The sequence below is a fragment of the Apium graveolens genome, chromosome 7, assembly GCF_009905375.1.
Source record: "Apium graveolens cultivar Ventura chromosome 7, ASM990537v1, whole genome shotgun sequence".
In the NCBI taxonomy this organism is placed as follows: domain Eukaryota; kingdom Viridiplantae; phylum Streptophyta; class Magnoliopsida; order Apiales; family Apiaceae; genus Apium; species Apium graveolens.
This window is the reverse complement of record NC_133653.1, coordinates 214,617,490-214,639,009: the sequence shown is the minus strand read 5'-3', so window position 1 is coordinate 214,639,009 and position 21,520 is coordinate 214,617,490. Positions and strand designations below refer to the sequence as shown.

Below are 21,520 nucleotides of genomic sequence, written 5' to 3'. Positions count from 1 at the left end.
ATCTCTGTCTCAGGGAGGTTTTCAAATATTACATAGACAGAGAGTACAATACAGTTGCATGTAACCTGTGGCCGCACTGTTGTTTTCCAACATGTCACAAGATGATGATAGTAAGTTCTTAACAAACTTTGATTAGACACTGCGATATCCGACTGATTTAAAATTTAATTAATAAGATAAGACATAAAAGTCCATCACTACCTTGGATTTCAGATCTTTGTATTTTTATTGGAAATTTAGAAAAAATGTTAGCTAGGTTTTGTGCATTCAGTGTCGCTAATCCTAAGAAATACCATGCAAGTAGTTATTTATATTCAATGATTAAAACCCTACCAATATCCCATTATTATTACATGCATTGTACTTGAACAACGGCAAACTAACAAAAATTAAAATCAATGCAGATATTAAATTTCTGCTGCGAATTTTCATTACATAACTTGTAGTTGTACGTCTATTTGTAGCCGATGATAATTCCGTAAATGGGCTTTTAACTTTACCACTTCTTAATATATATTTTATCATATAATATTAAATATAAACTTATTCATACACGAGCTGGAGGGAAATTCCGGATACTGGAAGAGCCTGTTTCCGGCAACAACCAAAACTTATTAAAATTTTAATATATTTTTTTTAAAAAAAATAATATTATTTGAATCGATATGCCTGAACATCATAATTTGATCCCCTCTAAATTATATTCTTATTCTGCCGTCATAAGCAAAATAGGCGAGCATAACCTACATTCACCAATTCTCTGATTTATCTAGAGAGTGGGGGTTTTAAATCTTAACGACGCTGGATAACATTCATGAAAAGAATATAATTTCTTGAGCAGCAAAAATGGTATATGACATCTATACATGATGGCAAAAGTGATCTTAAGAGTTGGTGAAAGAACAATGAGAAAGTCAATTAATTAGATGGAAGCATTCTGAGGTTTGGAGTCCATCAAATCAATGAGATAAGAGAAGAGGGTCATGTCCTTTATTCACTTTATCCAACTTTTTGTAACATATCTAATGCGGTACTAATGAACCATATAGAAACACGCGTGCGTGTAATATTGCGCTTTCATATCATCGGGTGATCACTCAATTCAGCCGATGTGCACACTGGTTTCAAATATATTTTCAATTTTTTTCGTAAATTTATCATTTTTAATTTATATTCACCGGAGAGATTTTTTATTATTATTAAAAAAGTTAAAATTATACAAGTCTTGGACCAAGATTCAAGGTCAAAGATTCAATAATACTTTTACATTTATAATTAGATAATTTTAGACTAGACTCACCGAAGACTCCCCGTAAATATAATATTATTGCCTTACTTATAAAGATTGGGTTATTAAATAAAAAAAAAGACATTTATTAAATCCGAATATTCGCAGATAATTTGGATATATCAGCAAGTGATATATTTGAAATAGAATAATACTAGAAATAATGAATGAATCTCAAAAAGCACGTATAATATTGCCGGTAAATTATTGAAAAATAGTGTATCCCTATTTTCATATGAATCTTATCAATTATATTATTCAAAATTGTTAAGTCAGTCATTTATAACCAAATTTTAATATTCAATTTAATACATTTGAACTATATAAAATATTTGTCAACAAATTATGAAGTTTTCATCAGTATCCTAAATCTATTGTGATGGCGATCAATTCGCCTTTTGGACGATCACTTAATCTTAAGAACGAGCTGTCAAATCTAAATGAATCCTATGGGATCACATATCAACTCAAACTCTAATCAACCATCTCATTGATAAGGATTATTTAACTTATTTGAGCTAATTGATGTCGAAGATTTAAAGTCCCGGAAGTTTGATAAAGTGATTGTAATATGATTTAAAAAATCGGAAGAAATTTTATAACACTTAAGAAGTAAATAAGCAAGCAAGTACAGTAGCGAAGATGACAATACGACCAGAAAACATAAACAGTTACTTGGAGTCACATTTGAAAGTGAGATTTTCCTGAATAGTAGTAATTATTATAGCGAAGTAAGAGGGAAGCATCGCATGCATGATGGAGATTATATAATTGGAACTGGAGGTGGCCATCCGTGCGGGTCGTGCGGGCCGGGCCGGATTTGTAACGAGTTGAGACCGAAAAATATGAACACTGAACCGACACTAGAAGGCGAGCGAATCGGGTCAGGCTGTGTTTGAGCTGACAGACGGTAACCCGGATTCGGCACAGCGTGCAGGCGGTTCACGGGCTGGCACGCGGGCTGGCACGCGGGCTGGCGGGTTGAACAGATACAGCCTGTCCTTTTCCTTCTTGTGTTGTGTTTGTGTACTTGTGTCATGTACTCAGTCATGTGCTCATGTCACATGTGTGTCAATTTGTCAGTGTGTGTTTAAAATATGTAGCACTTGTGTAGTTGTGTTGTGTGTTTAACCACGTCACCCTCTGTTGCTACACTATATCAATGTTTGAAGATGTATAATAAATATTTTTATTATGTCACATAATTTTAATTGTATTCTAATATTCGAATTGTATTCTAATTTTAAATTCATGTATTGAAGATGTATAATAAATATTTTTTACTATATAAAATTCGAAATTAGTATATCAATGTTTATTAAAATATTATTAATAAAATGTAACACTATTTTCTATTATGTCACATAATTTATTCGAAATATTATAATTGTAATCAATTAATTTTATTATTTTAAATTTTTGGTTAAAAAGAGAACAGTACCTCTTATAAATTTTATTAATTTAAAAAATTACAAATGATGTGAGAGGACTCCTCTCTAAAAAAACGGAACAAACTGCATCAAACATTAAAAAATTACAAATCAAATGATATTAAAACTTTAAAAAAATTACATTAAATATTTGATCTAAAGTTGTTCGCTAGTTGAGGTTCCCGATTCGGATGAAGTATCCATTGTCATCCATGGCTCGTCGTCATCGTCAGAGTCTTCTTTTCTTCCTTGTTGTCTTTTATCGGCTTGATCTCAATCTTTTTTGCAAACTAAAATCTTTACAACGTCTGGCGCAAGACTGGATCGCTTCTCATCTAACACTAATCTGCCTGCACTAAAAGCGGACTCGGACGCAATTGTAGAATTCGGGACAACTAAAATATCCTTTGCTATTTTTGCTAAAACCGGAAATTGTAACTCATGATTCTTCCACCATGTTAGTATATCAAAATCATCATTTAACTCATAACTATATGAAAAAAATTCGTGAACCATACTAGTGGTAGAAGAAGGTACGGTAGATGACTCAGAAATTCTACATTTTTGTTTTTTATTTAGTATAGATGAAATGGCACTACTAAACCTACTAGAAGTATTACTACTCTTTGGTGGTATAGTACTTTGAGTTTTTGGAGCATACATATCTATAAGACGAAACAACAAATTTAAACAATTATTTACATATAAAACATGATTATATGAAACTCCTAACACTGCATAATAATGTTCTAACATATTTTCTAAACCTTCCTTCCTAACACCGGGATCAAGAAGACATGCAATACCATAAATATACGGAAATTCGGTAAAGTATTCAATCCATTTAATTTTCATATCCTTAATAATATCACTAAAATCATCATTTTCTTCGTATTCCTTTAAAGTAGTAACAATACTAACACATTCAATGATATAATGGTGTACATTTGGTTCATAAACATAAGAAAAAACTTTAGTAGCATGCACAAAACAATAAAGTATGTCACGTACAGTAGATGCTAATTCCCAATCTTCCTCGGTAATAATTCCTCCTTTGTATTGGTGAATTGGATCGTCATTATATAAGATGGTAATAATGGGTTTATATTTAATTGCTTCAACAAGTAATTTATATGTCGAACTCCATCTTGTAGGACAATCGATACCCCATTTTTTCGGCCTTAGTCCATTTTCTTTACACAATTTCTTGTACCTAGACCTATATTTACGCGCCAAACATAGATACTTAATTACCTTCCTAATAGGTTCTAATAAATTAGTTATTTGTTGAATTCCTACTTGAGCCGTTAAGTTAACTATGTGAGCACAGCATCTAATGTGTAAAAATACTTCATCTAAAACTAAAGGAATTTCGGTCCTAATATAATTAATATATTTGTTGTTATTATCAGCATTATCTAAGGAAGTTGTGAATATCTTGTTAAACAAATTAAATTCTTTAATTGTATCTAAAATTCTAGACATAATATTATAACCGTTTTTGTAATAATTCGTCCATAACATCAAATGCAATAATTCATTTTTGTAACATGTAATCGACACCAATCCAATGAACGGTAACACATATATAAAGCTCACCTTGACTCGAACTCCAACAATCACTAGTTAACGAAACCATACCATCAAATTCTCGAAAAAATTCAATTAATTGTGCTCTAGCGCAATGATATTGTGTTATTGTGTGTCGTTTAGTGTGTTTCTAGGAATTTTTTTAAATGCCGGATTTATCGTAGTTTTCATTATATATTATAAATTATCACTCTCACCGTGAGAAAATGGTAACTCGTCTAGTGTAACAAAAGTAGCAAAACTTTCTATCATTCTATCTCTACTATAGGAAAAAAGCATACCTCCACCTCCCGTTGATGTCATAAAACCACCGAGTTGTGATTGTTGTGGACCTCTTCGTGCTTCTCCGCTTTCGTGACTCGCCTTCGTAATAGAGTGAATATTCTCCAAATGTCGGCTTAGTGTTCCCGTGTCGGTCCCTCGAGCATAACTAAATGGTGGTTGTGGTCTACCATTTTGTACACAAATCAAACAATGTACTTTAAATCTATTCGGATTATCCGACATAGCTTCTTTCGAAAAATATGTCCACACATGCGATGATTGTCTCGAACTCGTAGCACTACAGAAATTTAAAAACGAATAAAATTAGTAAAGGAATTTACAATCATCAATTAAAAAAATGAATTTACAAAACGAATAAACAATATATTATAATAAACGAATAAACAAGTACATAACATTTATCCTAAATTCCTAATATATAGAGAACAAAACTTATAAAAGTAGTTGAATTCAGATTCAGTTAACCAAAAAACAGAAGGAGATACCTAATCTATAGAATAGAAACAGAATCCAGAAGCCCAAAATGTAACACACAAAATCAAAAACACACAAAATCTAACATCACGGAACTACAGAAGCAGAAACCCATAATTTTTTGTTAAAATCGACAGGAAAATAACATACCTTCTTCGGTATTAAACGTGGATCCGGGTCGAGGCGAGAGCATCGAAGCCGACGGGGTGAACCTTGAGAAGAAATGCTCCCTCTTCCCTGCTCCATTTTTCTGTTCGTCTATTTTTGTTACCTTTATTTTATATTCGAATTTTTGTTGTTGAATTGAAAATTGCGAATGGGGATTCGAATTTTATATTCGACGGGGTTATGTTTGTGAAGTGTAAATTTTAATGTATGATTATGGATGTATGTATGAATGTAGAATGTAGATGGAGAAAGGAGAAAAAAGTTGGAGGTCAGAGAAATTGAGATTGAGAGAAACATAAATTGAGGTTGAAGAAACTGTGAATAAAAGTGTTTTTTGTATGTATATATTTATAAGGAAATCAGAGTGTCGTTGGAGCCTTAGAGGTGGATTGTAACGTTAACTTATAGGTTAACGTTGTAATTCACAGAATCACAGACACAGTTCATAGACATGACAGAAAACAGAGCAGAGCAGGAAGATGTTGGCGCGTGAGGAACACCTGCGGGCGGGCTGTGCGGGCTCGTGCGGGCTGTGCGAGTTGCCTGGTCCGTGCGGCTCGTGCGGGCTCGTGCGGTTCCGGGTTCTGAAATTAGTAATCGTATTCGATTCACCTAATTTAGCGAGCTGGGCGGGTTTGAACCGGTACGATTCGGTCCAAATTTTTTACGGTTTCCGTACGAACCGGTCCCGAATTAGCGGTTCAAAGCCGCCCATTTGACCAGCTCTAATCGGAACAAACACGATCCACGTTATTGTATATTCAAAGTTTTAACTATTTTTGTGTCTATCACAAAATTGAAACAAAATATGAACAATAATTTCGTTCTTAGGGTATGCAAGTTTTCATTGTTTGATCAGAAAAGTGACCTGCTACTTGTATTGGCAATTATTATATTCCATATAGTACCATGGTCTATGGACTTTGCGGATTTGGCCATACATTATACATATAACTAATTATGTACATTCACTATCCTGTGTGTGAGACTGTGAGTAGCTCCAAAAATTGAAAAAATGTGGCTTGTTCAAGTCATTTTAGTTAATTTTAGAAATCGGTTAGAAATTTATATAGTACACGTTTTGAAAATCTTAAAATAAGTAGTTTATAATTTAAATTAATTAAGTGACTTATAAGTGATAAATAGATAATACTTATAAGTTACATGAATGTTTGGATAATTTTACTTATAAGTCATAAATTTTTTTTATTAAATAAGCTAAAATAAATAATTTTTCAATTTAATTAGCTAATTCGTGAATTTTAAATTGAATTAACATTTAAAATATGTATTTTAAAACTAATGTTAATAAAAATGTGAAAATTAAAATAAGTTGAGAAAAAGTACGTAGTTACTAACATTCAACTTATCAGCTTATAAATTATAAATTCGACTTATAGATTGGGTCGACAAATACTTCTCGATATGTAATTAAGGACTTAAATCAGATAAGTAACTTATAAGTAAATGGCCAAACAGGCCCATAGATTTCTCCTAATTTCAACTGAAAGACAATTGATCAAATCAATTTATGTATCAATTTCTAAGAATTTTGATTAAAAAAGATGTGAAATTTTAGTTGGCATTCACGGAACATATATATGCATCCGTTAAGAGTATCAATTCTTCAATTCAATCAATAGAATTAGTTACTATTCACGACAAATTAACTTTTTTTAGCTTTTATGCATCCGCAAATTCCATCAATTCATCAATTCCTACTCATCAAATAAATTATATTAAATATAATACAAAAATATGAATAATTTAAAAGTACTATAAAAAAATCAAGGGTTTGTTACCACCAACAACATTAATTATAATAACTAAAAGTATATTAATTAATAAAAAATTTAACTTTCGAATTATTTCAAATATATATTAATATAAAATATTTATATTATCAATTTCAAGATTTTAAATAAATATAAATTATAAATAATATATATATATATAAAAGAACCTTGTTTTGCATGAGATTAGAGCTGTTAATTCATAAAATTAATGAAAATTTGATATATTTGTGTAGGTTCCACCAATTATGGACTTGTTGAGCATTAATTTTTGATGGCGTAAAAATGGAACCGATGCATACTATTTTCGTAAATCTATTATATATATAATAGAACAAATGAGGGGTTGGGTGAGACAATTTATTCAATATAAAATTACAAGTTTAATCCTTATCATATTTATTATTTCGTATTTAATATTCATTAATAGCTAATATTCATTAATGCATATTAAATATTTTGTAATTAATAGCTATATATATACACACACTTACATATATATGTATACATATATTATTTTTAATAATATATATCATTTAAAAAGTGATTAATTTAATTAAGAATTAGATATCTCGGATATTTATTAATATAAACATGATTAAATTACATCAAATTTTTTAGTAACATGTATCATATTAATTATGGTTTAAGTAGCTGATAAAAAAATATCACTCGCTAATTTTAGAGTACACTTGCAAAACATAATATTTTTTAAAACTGTTTGAATTTTAATACAATTATTTATGACATATTATGAGCACCAAATACTTACTTACAAAATAGATAATAATATAATCATGTTTAATCATCATGCACGTGTATTACATGAAATTTTATCGATACAACACAAAAAATATTTTTTGGCAAATCAAATTATATATTGCTACGCCGATAGTATATAGTCACATATATATGCATATGTGTTATACGAACTAACACCTCTAAAAATGTGTACTAGATTCACTTGATTGGTACAAGGAATAATTGCTTAGTCTCTCCAACAATATACTAGCAAAAAATACATACATGACAGATTCAAAACTCCAATAAGTTGTAGGACTTCATATGATCACAACAAAAGCAAGGTTTTTTATGAAAGTCGAATGATATAAATAACATGTTACTAAATACTTTAATATGTCAATAAATTTACATGGGGAAGATTGATGCAGCACAGAGAATGCATTCCAAAATAAAATCCACTTGGCGAGGGGTTCCCAAGGTATGGTGCAATTGAATTATCAAGGAAATTATAGGAGTTGCATCAACTAAACTATGGCAATCACATTTGTCTACCGCTTCTGTCATGACCACTAGTGATATGTCAGTCACAATCGGTGACTATTAATCTATGTTTGCAATCCTCGAACTGCTATTTTAATTTATGTATAGGCTGGTGCTAAATCCGCTATTTTAATCCCCCCCCCCCAATTTTCTAGTAAATTTAAGGCGTTGCATACGCTTTGCACTAATATTCTCCAAAGACCAAATCCTTCCATGCAGTTCTGCACGGGAAATATACAAGGACACTTTGATCACTGAAAAAAATACTAATCTGAAAATGAAGATGCTATTTCAAACTTGGTACTTGGGAAATAAGAATGTCACCGACTTTAGCGCAGCTTTAAGTATACAACGGAACTGGGTGTGCACAGAATTTGAATTCACAAAGCTACAAAACCATTTACATCACCGCAGATTTGACAAACAAAATTGGAACATCAACCAATAGCTAATTTGCATATTTCTATAGTGAACCATGTTGCCGGGCAGTTTCCAAATTTACTAATTTTCAAATATATCTACAAAGTACAAACACATATATTAATGAACCAAAATTTCCTTTTACTGACATGAAGCTTTCCAGGCTTCACTTCTCCGAGTATCCTAATAAGTGGTTCTCTGTTGCATTCATAGATATTGCAAGATTCTTGTAGACACAGTAAATTTAGATAAACAAGTGCTTCCTTTACTATCTGCTCTCGGGGAATCTGGATTCGTAGTTCTGGGGCAACTGCAAGATAATCAAATTCAGGTTATTTTATTTATTTATTTATTTGACAAAAAAATAATGCAAGCACAAATATATTAAATTGGTGACAGCTAAAAGAACGTTAAATTACCAAGAATGTTGCTGTGATCATCTTCCCAGCAAACCATCTTCCATGAAGAGCACGCTGAGCACTTACTGCAGCTTGAGTATTATCAAATCGCAAGTATACAAATCCTGCAGTATTCCTGTAATTGCAACAGGAAATATTATAAAAAAGAGCTGGAGCAATTTTACTTGTAATATTCAGTCGGTGGTAAGATTTCAAAATTTGGATATAAATTTTAAAACAAAAAATACGCTAAGCTTAACTTCACTGTTCTTTTCTTGCCAAGTAACTACAGTTTATTTTACTTCTGATAATGCATGGACACTTTTCTACATTTTTTTCCTGGTGGCGAGTCCGAAATTATATACTAATTGTAGCAAAGTTGAAAGACCATATAACAAGTACTTAAGAAGTGTGCCTATATTTTTATGTTCCCCGGAAAACAGCACACAAGTCATAACTCATAACTACTGTTTACCCCAAAAGATAGGATACAATATGAGGGGAGCAACAAGGAAGCTTACTTGTCCACATATATATGCTTGAGTGTGCCATATTTTGAACTTTCTTCCTGAACGTCTTCTTTTATATCCAGATCAAAATCTGGTTCTGACTGCAAAGAGTTCCATCATTACTATAAAAACCTGTGAAAGAAATACACTAGAAACATATAGGGAAATATTAAAAATTTGTTCTGTAACAACCTCTGAGTTTGGATCAAACATGTTCTTCAATAATAGACATTCACTAGGCACACCGAGAACATCAAAAGAGGGAACAGTGACTGTAGGAACTGAAAGACTGGGATTGACGAGGGAAGAAACTGTCGAGGCAGTGCCAAGTAGCGATTTTTCTGGCTGTGATAAGCCAAGGGTAACACCAGGATTTCCCAATATACTTGTTACACTGCAACATTGTAAGAAAACTTAATAAACAAGAAATAATACTAATAATAACCAATAGTCATGTAGATTCCACTCCAAACCTTGAGGTAGTCCCACTGCGATCCAACTTCTGCATAAGAATTGCACGAGAGTGTGCATTCAGGGACTAAAACAGAAGGAAATAAAAAGTCAGCATTGGTCGTGACTAATGGCATATGACTAACACTTAAAACAATACCTTATATTTTAGATATAGTGTAGAATACCTTAAAAATACATACTGTATAGGGTAAGACCATAAAGGCATAAACCATGATGGAACATATGAAGAATAACAAGATTGCATACCATAGTACGGAAGTTCATTGAACTTGAGAAACAACTACAAAACAAGTGATAAAACTCATACTCTTACATAAGTTGATTATTTTCTCCGGGTCATATTTAACAATGAAGTGACAGAAATCAAGAGACCCTAAAAAGAGTTCTGTATGAACAGAAGTTTATAAAACTCGTTAATAGATGATATTGAGGTGTCAGCATACTGAAATCATTGAACTAATAGTAATGTCCACTGTTCAGCACATGACATTTTTAAGAAATAATTGCAGCACGTGAAAACATATACAAAGCTGACAAACAAGATAATGCTTTCACATCGCACTAGTAGTGTTCGATTCATTCAAAAACATAAAGATAGAGACCCACCAAGCCACCGCCTTCATCATCATCAAAGTCGCCAGGATTAGCCCCGACATTTTGCATGCCAGCTTGATCAGTAATTGCAGACACCTACACATGAAAATAACATAAACTTACAAGAAATTATAAAAAGTAGGAGATTGAAGATTATCACTGACCATCAACGCCCTTCAGTAACGGATATTATGTACACAAATATACATTCTAGAAGCACATTTTACTGGAAATGTTCCAGGATAATTAGAAAAATTGTACATGTACATACAATAAAACATTGACCAATCTTTTAATATCAGATCGAAACTTCCCCGAGGAACAAAGATCCCAAATATGCAGGTTAAGATTTCACATCCAACGATCTTATGTTAAATGTATTTTATTTAGGGGAATAGTTTTCTTAAGAAAAAACAATTTTACACTTGAGACTTGAAACTGCCTTTCCAGGTCGTTGCTTTCTGGAGACAAATAACGCCATATTTAAGTCAACCAATTAGATCAATTTGCTGGATGCTTACTGCTTATCCTGATAAAAGAAAATTATCCAAGATGACACAGTTTTAGCTAGTTGCGTTTTTTTAACTTGCAGGTAAGAAATTTTTTAATATAGACCTTCCCACTTCCTCCTTTCATTTTACCAGGCATCAATCTCAAAAATACACATCTCGGGAGCCATTACTTCAAACCAGTTAAACTATTATAATTTTGTTAGCAAAAGTTAATTAAGAGCATATGCTGACAAAGAAAACTGTGTCTTCGTATTAAGGCATTTGTTTTTTTGTAGAAAAAGTCAGTTTCTGAGGAATGTTTCCGTCTTGGTATATGACACTCATCTCACAGCAACAGAAAGACATGAAATTTGAGATCCTACATATTTCCACAAACTTGAATACATGTATGTACAGAAATTTATACTGGAATCACCTTTATTGTTCGACCTGCAATTTCCAGTTGTCCATTTAAACTTTCTGCAGCTCTAGCATCTTCAAGACGTGCGAACTGCAGTAAAGCCACAGACATAAAATCAGATCCAAATGTAAAAGACATCTCTAAATTAATAGGTAATTGTACTAGTACAGATTGCACTCTGTTCACGTAAGGACAGCTGTTAACATCTCTGATATAGTGTAATCCTAAAAACGAAACTGTTATTCTGCCTTGCAACTTGAACAACACAATGTAAAAGAATAACAGGATCCCTCCAGTCACCAAGCATGAAATCAATAATACTCACCTGAACAAAACCATAACCTTTGCAATGCCCAGTCACCTGGTCAAGAGGCAACTGCACCATTTCAACACTGCCAAATGATTCAAAAACCTGAATACAAAAAAAAATGAGATGTTTATCAAGTTATGTCCGACTGGAACAGAACAGGCAAGAAGATGAAGGTTAGAACTGCAATATGTATCTCGAAAGCAAACATATTCACAAGGAACAATGGAAATAATAAACATGTTGCTCCAGCAAGTTAAAAGGAAACTGACATATGGGATGCCAATTAAACGCCTGGGCATAGAGAACAGGAGAACACTTAGAACCATTATTCTCCACATTTAAAATTTTACAGAACTATACAAACAAAAAGTGCAGAACAATGGTTCCAAAGCTAAAACAGTTATATAAATCTTAGCCTATATAGAAATTTAGTGTATGAAGTGTGAAATTCAAATAAATATACCAACTTAAACAAATACTAGATTTTATTATAAATTTAAAAAATTCCATTGTCCCTTAACTTTTTCGTACCAGCATCAACACAAATTACATAGTAAGTATTTGTAGGCATTTGTTAAAAGCATGTGTTACTAAGCCACTCAAACCAGTATCTAAGTAAACTTGTAAATGTTGAATGATTCTTGCACACATAGCCAATAAATTCTTGACGCCGGTATGTAATGATGTTGACATTTTCTAGTATCCTTCATTTCTTTATGTCATACAGATGTACAGAAAACCTGATTCTTTAACAAGTTTCCCAAGAAAATACAAGTATTATCATATAATTACAAATGCAATTTAATTATACATAACCATTCCCTTGGACTATCAAGAAAGGATACCCCAAGTATTCATATACATTTAATAACTTAAAAAAAGGTTTGCCGGATAGGGCTCAAAACCAAAAATTGTTCTTGTGTACAACAAAAATTATAACCTAACTAGGTCAAAAAAGCAGTGCAGTATACATAAAATTGAGAGGACATGGGTAAAGACAAGGCAAAAGCTTGGGGAAATATAGGGTAACCAGTAAAAAATTTAATAAAATGGACTACATTGAATAATGAATCCCCCCCCCCCTCTTCCAGAAAACAAAATAAAAGGAAATAATAGAACAGATAAATTACCAGGAAGATATTCAAGTTTTGAGCTGGTACAGTTTAAAAACAACTACTGTTATCAGAAAATAAAGTTTACCATTTTTAGTTTTTAAGTAAATAAAGCATGGGTTTCGGCCGTTTCGCTCTTGGTGACAGAAAATACCCAAAACCCAATTCTAATACTTCAGGTGTATAGATTTACAAAGCTTTAGAGGTTTCTATCCCTATATCATCATAAAAAATTCACATTACTTTATTACGCCAATTTCTGCTTCCCTGCCAGCTGCAGTTTATGTATTTCCTTTTCAAACTCATATCATACCTGGCGAAGTTGATCTTCTCTTATGTTGTTGTGCAAATTACCAATATACAACCTTCTAGCTCCCCCTGAATATGGAACTATTCCCCCACCCAGACCGCCAGCTGCAGATGTAGTAGACTGCACAAGATTTTTTTCAGCTTCTGATGGTTTAACCATCACTGATTGACTGAGAAGTGTCTGACCAGAGAGTGCTATTGCCATGGGAACGGACATTGCATCGTAAAACTCAATATAACTGTAGAGAGACACACGGATGAACTTATTAAGATATACACTTGAAGGCTGACTTCAATAATTTCATTTCCAAATATTACAGAAATTTAAAGTTATTTAAAAAATATATATTACAGTTGATTTATCAACTTCTATTCATGTAAAACACTGTTTCCTATCAGTATTTTAAAATTTCTTTTTGGAGGGGGGATATCAAATAATTTTAAAATTCAATATAACTGTACAGAGACACACGGATGAACTTATTAAGATATACACTTGAAGGCTGACTCCAATCATTTCATTTCCAAATATTACAGAAATTTAAAGTTATTTAAAAAATATATATTACAGTTGATTTATCAACTTCTATTCATGTAAAACACTGTTTCCTATCACTATTTTAAAATTTCTTTTTGGAGGGAGGATATCAAATAATTTTGCATTTTAATGCAGACACATGGAAAAGAGTTCACAAGGAAGACCACAAACAATTCATTTTCACCTTTACTTGAAAAGTGTTCTCATTTATTTTCTTTGTATCATTCTACACCTTCTCAATTAATTCTGTCTTTTAGTTTTCTATTGATGAAAAGAGTAAAAGAAAATGGAGAACAACGGTGTTAATATATATATATACATTCCGCATATGCATTTCATATATAGAAATGCAAGTATCAAGCCTATGTATAGGGTAGAATGATAAGTAAATGTTTATAGAATCAAGTATCCTAATTTACTTCTACTTATCCTACTAATCACAAGGTAACAATATTAATAATTTAAAATTAATTCAAACAAATACCCAAATCAAATTTGAACTATCTTCAACACGGTCGAAGTATCTGCTATGATAAAGAACCTAGAACCAGGCAAACAAGTAAAGATTGTGAAACAATGACCTAGTCCAGTCTAGTTTATAGGATCTTTTTGCCTGCCAGATGGTGGGTTGCTAATGAGATTTGACCTTTTAGAATACCAACACCTATCCTACTCTACTACAGCAATGGGTATTCATATTTAACCATCAAAATTACTGCACACATTAAAATTACCCGACTCCTTTTGAACGTCTTGAACTGCGGTCCATTATAAGGCGTACATCTCGAACCTGATACAAAAACAAAACATAATTAGACGTACTGAGAAATGGCCCATTCAGGCCAATTTCTTAAAAAATAAAAGTTGGCGGCAGAATTATATGTAAGGGTAGAGCTGCATCAACACAATTTCTTGCATCTCCATCATAAGCACTTAGAATGTTTCCATCGAGAAAAAAAGATGAGCTATTGTGCAGAGATAATAGATAATTTTAATTAGAACTATAACACATGATCAAACCTTCATTCCTCTGAGCAATGCAAAACCAACGTATAAATAAACATGACACGATTTAATAATTATACATTGCAATTTCATGCAGAAAAGGTGGTCTGTACCGATTGTCTGAATTTTAAACTTTAATACCTTGAAGTTACTATAAACACATATTACTATATTAGTCATTAATCATTAGTAAGCTTAACTTTTATTTCTTATCATGTAACTTTACATACTCTAGGCCTATATATTTATATATTAATTACTATATTACATCATTTTTATGTGATTACATACTCATTACATAATGAGAATACCATTGTTGTTAAGGAGGCGACTAGGCTGCAAAAAATGGATAGGCATTCGACCTGCCTTAGTTTTTAGGGGTTAGGCGACACCTAGGTCCGACTAAGTCCGCCTAATTCCGTCTTACTTTCGGCTAGTATCAGTTCAACCCAGCCCAATATATTTTTGACTCGATCCATCCATATCTGAGTTATAAAGAATATATATTGTGTTGTAAACATTATGTGCATCAAAACTCACCCGTAAAACCTCATCTACAACAATCTAATAAGAAAAAAGGAGAACTAATCATCTACTGCCAAAGAATTGCTTCAAAATTATTCTATTAAGTTATTATTCTTTAAATCTTTACAAACACACACACGCACTGATGCACATAAACATATCATATGCATGTGTCTGTAATTTGCTTACAATAATTCAGTAATATAACTATAGTTATTCTATCGTATAATAACATCTAGGTATATGTAAATGATAAAGGGCCAATATATATAGCTAAAAGTGTAATCTGTCTAATGGTCGCCTAGGGAGCGCCTAACCGCCTAGGCGGTGTACTCTCACCTAGCATCGCCTTTACGCCATGACAATTATGGAAAATGCTCATAATAGTATTAAATGTATAGCTGCTACATATTAATTTGCAGACTATACTTACATTTCATCACCTCCAAAAATTTGCATTAAATTGTAACTACTATAATTACAAATAGGTATTGCTATGATATGCAATACAACATTGATACACTAACACTACATTGCGATCTATATTTTCTATTAAAAAATAGTTTATCGTCTTTATGCACATTCAAGGACCATGTATTTCCATTCTTGATGTTTGTTTCTCCCAATCTATGTTGTAAAATAATAAATTCCTAAATCCTCATGATTTTCTTCCTTTTTACCCACAACAATCAGATGTGATGCATATCATTTGTTTTGTATAATTAACGCTCACATATAATTAAACTAATTACTAGAACAATAAATCTTTTCTCTTTCAATTTTTTAGATCAATCTGTGTTTACCAAAATTTTTAATCTTGTTACTTTTTATAGACTGTTACGCTGATTTCTTAGTTTTTATATTGTGTCAAATAAAAGCAATTTTTATGTTTTTGTGATCTTGGAATGTAATGATGACTTTCTAAGTTTAAAACATTTTTCTGCAGAAAAAACCAAGTTCTTATAGTTATTTTGATGACTTGAACTTACAAAACACCCCACATAATTAGAACACTACTGGGTCAAAGGTCGCCTGGTACTTCTTTCATATATTACAGTTGTTGTTTGAAGCCATGAGAGCGAGTGGACACTTAACATTTCGCCAAGCAAAACTTGTAATTAACTTAAATAGATGATCTTTTCATTTTAAAACTCCTTAGTTTTTTTGAAAGAAAAGAAGATATGTAAATAAACATTTATAATGAAGCAGGGTCCTTTTACAATTTCATCACTCGAGTAACTATGTTTCGATCTTCGGAAATGATTCTACACACATAAACTACCTAAATTTATTTTACTAAAATACAAAGGAAATTAGATTGAACAGGAATTTTTATTTTTATTTTGCTAAATTGAACAGGAAATTGTTTACAATTGAGTAAATCATTTATTACAAAACATATACAATATGTTTGCTGAAAGGAAAGAAAGTAACCTTTCCAGCTCTGGAAAAGAACTCATAGACATCCCTCTCATCTGCCTTCAGACATATCTTCGATTTTGAGCAAGATAAATTAGAGTCAGCACACATTAATAAGTAAACCACTAAAGACACTCAATAAGCATTAAGTAGTTACCTGATAAGCAAATACTGTTCGCTGGTCCCGTTCGGGATCAACCTCTGGTTCAACAACTTCTTCCCTTTTCTCTTTATGTTTCCTACAGTTCAAATTGCAAATACACCCATTTATCCTAGCTTGACTAGAAGTATTCAGCATAAACTAAGCATGAAACTGAAACAAGAGAACTACATCTCAAAATATTTACTGTATTATCCAGGTGAACAATAAACTATTAATTTTTCTGTCCCCTAAATAGATACATGTACAATAATCAATGGAAATACAATCAGATAAATCTCGAAAGGCAACTATATCTTTAATATGGGTGTAAGAGCATGACAGCATTTTTCTGTCCTGCAAATATGGGTTAGTTGGAAAAATAGAGGCGTGACGCAGCAACTCAATTAGAAGCATCTCTTTGAAAGTAACAAGGAACAACATGGAGACCAAAGTAACATTTATCCACTGGGGATGACTATTTCCAGCAGGTAAAATGCTAAACTAAGGATTTTCCATTGTATCATCGGCCTAGTAGTACTGATAATAAACAATATTAACAAAGTCACAAAAATAAAAGTAGTGGACTAAGATTAGCCTGGGACCTTAAAAATGTCCACAACCAGTTCACCAATTCTGTCCAAGTTAAAATAAATAAAAGGGTTCAGCATTTGTGCTCAAGGTATATCAATTTGTTATTTCACCCCGGGAAAGAAAGAATGTTGGTAGTAAAACAACTATTGCTTATAGAATCCTAAACTAATATCCTATGACATCTTGAAGATTGAAGCACGAAATACTTTGAAATATAAAACCTACTTCAACTTTTTAGATTTATGATGATTACGTTAATTTATTTTAAAATATATCAAATTGATAAATTCTGTTTGACAGCCTAGAGAAAAAGAAACAGTAAAGCTTAAACAGTATGAAGGTGGAACCAGGTGCTAAAATTATAGGGGTTCCCACAATGGGAGAAAGCACAAAAGTTACTCCAATGTCCAAAGGCCATATTAGACAACAGATTACAGCATTATGTCGTATCTCACTGATTTGTTGCAATAAAAATCCACACAAAACTCAATGATGAATTTTTCATTAAAAAAAAATTGGTAATTTTTTGTGTGATATATATAGGGGTACATCATCGTGAGATGCTCAGACATATGTACTAATTAATAACAAAATTCCTGGTGCAAAAGAAATATAATCTTGTAGTCAACTGAACACTGAATTTCCACAAGCAAAGCTTCTGTAAATCAGAGCCAAAACTCCCTCACCAGCATTTCTGCAACAGAATAAATAGTATTAAGAAACTATGCTGAGAGGGAGAGGATAAAAAAAATCATAGCAGGACATCCCCACACCAATATGACCCCTCAAAAACGCAAACCCAGTCTTGCAACACAAGCTGTTTAGTTGATTCCATGGAGTCTATGAAGGATTATTTAAGCCCGTGACCTGAGTTCCTGTGCCTAGCTAAAAGCCAGGACGGCCATCTGAGGATTGCTCTAGTGCATCTGCGATTTTTCCACAATCTAACGTTCAATATTCGTTATCTTTTGAACTATTAAAAGTAACTAGATAAAGTAGAAAATCCAAGTACGGCAGTATAGTAACTGCTAAGCAATCTTACCACAAAGAGGCCACAAAATCGAAAAGGGAAAATATCACAAAAATAAATACATAAATAACACTGGTAACTTGGATGTCCTTAAATGTACAGATACATCCGATTGACAAATCCAACCATAAGCTTGAAATCAAGCAATTGAGCTTTAGGTCTAAATATACTGTGACAAATAGTTCAGACTTAATAATTATATTCAGAAAATAATGCACATAATTCGGTTCAAATAACCTATAGGAAGAATTTCATTTCTAGAATTAGTAATACAGGGGAAATTTATTATGCTGTGAAGTCAACAGAGACCGACTTAAAGCGGGTAACAAATAGTTATATTGCAGCAACATCTTGGAAGATATAACAGAGTAATCATATAGCCAGTGAAGATTTTAACAGCAAAACTTAAGTCCTCTGATTAGTGGACAGTGCTTCCTAATTCCTAGTATAAAAAACTGGCTTGTAAAAAATAATGAACATAAAAAACAAAAAAACAAAGCCCAAGTCTACATCCATTTTATAAAGGATGGTCATAAAAAACACAAGAACAAAAGAGGATGGTGCAGGTTAATAAAGTTAACAAGACAACCTGCAGAGTTGTTGACATTTTAGACTGTACCGGATCTAGTGTACCACAATATCACTCTTACGTAAAACACAATTACACCAAAAAAAAACATACTTAGAGACGCCAGTCTTAGAAGTTAGAAACTATACTACCCAATTAAAATAATTAAGCAAGGCCGACATATAAAACCCTAACAATATACATTTTGTATAATGGTTCAAATGTTACGCCTAAACTTAATGTTTGGTGGTAAAAGCATTTCAACTATTCTAAGGATTTCCACAAAAATTTAAAATTAAATTGTTACTTAAGAAGGTTTGAAATTTGAACTTGTCAAGCATATTAAGCACTTACCAAGTGAACCAAAACACCTGATAGTGGAATAAAATAAAGCATTTCTAATATGGGAATCAATAAAAGGAGCCACAGCCCCTCGTCCCTTAATGTAATTCCACCAGCACCCCTCCAGGGTAACACTATACTATTCCCTAAAAACAACATAAATTCATTTCCAGATTTTGCAATTAGAATATTTGTTATCGATTAACATTCACAACTCAGAAATATAGAAATAATATTTAAACTACTTTCAAATTTGAAAAAGTAAATAGAAACATGGAGAAAAATGATATGGTATTATTACCTAATCTCAGGATCTGGTTCTTTTAATTTCTTCTCCATTTCTCTTTCTCTTAATTCCCTGTCTCGACTCCTCTCTCTCTTCTGATCCTTCTCTCTATCTGGCTCATCCTTTTCTCTTTCCAGGCGGCTTTTACTCCGTTGAGACCGCTCTCTCCCACTACCCTTGTCTTTCTCTTCATCATCTTCCCTTTCACGCACTCTCTTCTCCTCTTTATCTACTTCTCTCACTCTTCCCCGGTCCCTGTCCCTGTGTCTGTCTTTGTCCTTCCCATTTCTCTCCTCCTTTTCCGTATCTTTTTCCCTATCTTTATGTTCACGACTACTTTTCTTTCTTCTCTCACTTCTCTCTACATCTCTTGAAGACGAACGATAGCGTGAGGATCGCTTCTCCCTGTCACCGTCATCCCTCTCCTTGTCACGATCACCCCTCTCCCTGTCCCGATGACCCCTCGCTTTGTCACGATCACCCTTCTCCTCCCCAGTCTTTGTCCGCTTCGAACGATGACTTGTATCACTATCATTCTTCTCACTTTTGTGCTTCGAACCACGCCTACCGTCTCCCCCTCCTCCACGCCTACCGTCTCCCCCTCCAGACTTAACAGTTTCTTCATCGCCATTCACTTCCTCTTTCAGATTTACAGGTTCTAAAGTTTCCACAGTCTTCTCTAAGTACTCGTACTCATCAAAATCCATCTACGAAATTCCAAAAACATCCAATTCTATTAAACTGAAAAAACCAAAGTTTTCTAAAATATTAAACAACACAAACACTCAGATTCTACTCTACATACCCCAACACATTCATACGTATAAACAAAAACACTCAACGATACACACATATACCGAAATGAGAAACGCAACAATTCAGTAAATACGAAATCGGAAAAGAGTAACTACATATAATTTGAGGCCAGGACAATGCTCTAGTAAGTAACCAGAACTAAATTCAATTACAGGAAACACTACACACACGTTACTTGCAACAGCTGTCCTGAGAATTGTTAATTTAAATTTGGAAAACCTAATTTAGCCGAGCAATTCATAGATACATACATACAGTGGATAAATTAGTAATGTAAATGTAAAGACATGTATGTAATTAATTTACAAATCGATGACAACAAAACTATTACCTGAGAGAAAGTGATTGAAAACCAAGAGCCTCGAATAAAGTGAGTCAATAAACGAGTTTAGCGGGTGTTCCAACCTCGAAACAAATTGAATCAAATGGAGTGGTTCACTTTCTTATATTTGAGCCGCCAGTTTGGGCCTTGAACCTTTTTAATAGCCCTCCAGGCCAGGCCTTTTTTAATAACGGGCTTGGACTTTTATTTTAAATATGTATGTATTGGATTGGTTGACTTGGCACATTTAAAAAACGTATTTTCATTGCAAAATCACACTTTAAAGTTTTATATGAAATAGAAAACTACAAATTGGTTATGTAACTTGATAAAATTAAGAATTAAATTTTCCATGTTAATTGAATGTAATTAATAATTAATAAAATTAATAATTGGATGTAATCTTTGGTACATCCTATTTTCAAAGGAAATTGGATAGTATTTCTAAATTGATGACAAAAAATTTCACATATCATGTTATTGGATTGGCCATGAGGCAATGGATCCACGTACATTCGTATTGGCATCAACAATTAAAATATTACATACTATTATTTCAACGACACGGCAATTTTATGATAATTTC

General features: G+C 32.5%; 1 protein-coding gene across 2 annotated transcripts; it reads right to left on the bottom strand.

Moving 5' to 3' along the window:
- Window positions 1–8,567: 8,567 nt before the first annotated feature.
- LOC141671375 (uncharacterized) lies at window positions 8,568–21,043 on the bottom strand. 2 transcript variants are annotated; one of them, XM_074477595.1, is made up of 14 exons: window positions 20,944–21,043; window positions 19,812–20,503; window positions 16,995–17,076; window positions 16,853–16,909; window positions 14,623–14,678; window positions 13,355–13,589; window positions 11,945–12,031; window positions 11,635–11,709; window positions 10,720–10,803; window positions 10,113–10,177; window positions 9,832–10,033; window positions 9,652–9,740; window positions 9,152–9,266; window positions 8,568–9,042 (listed from the first exon to the last, which is right to left on the bottom strand). In XM_074477595.1, exons 2-14 carry the CDS (start codon window positions 20,501–20,503, stop codon window positions 9,001–9,003), a joined length of 1,881 nt encoding a protein of 626 aa, XP_074333696.1. In that variant the 5' UTR covers window positions 20,944–21,043; the 3' UTR covers window positions 8,568–9,000. The 2 variants fall into 2 exon arrangements, with proteins under 2 accessions (XP_074333696.1, XP_074333697.1); XM_074477596.1 differs by lacking the exon at window positions 20,944–21,043 and adding an exon at window positions 20,708–20,855.
- Between the last annotated feature and the right edge of the window lie 477 nt (window positions 21,044–21,520).

Excerpts from the sequence above, each read along its gene's own strand:
- LOC141671375 (XM_074477595.1), bottom strand. The coding sequence starts at position 20,503 with ATGGATTTTGATGAGTACGAGTACTTAGAGAAGACTGTGGAAACTTTA. Across the intron at positions 12,032-13,354 it reads GAGAAGATCAACTTCGCCAG|GTTTTTGAATCATTTGGCAG; the intron begins GTATGATATGAG and ends TTTTGTATTCAG. Across the intron at positions 9,741-9,831 it reads TGTTTGATCCAAACTCAGAG|TCAGAACCAGATTTTGATCT; the intron begins GTTGTTACAGAA and ends AACTCTTTGCAG.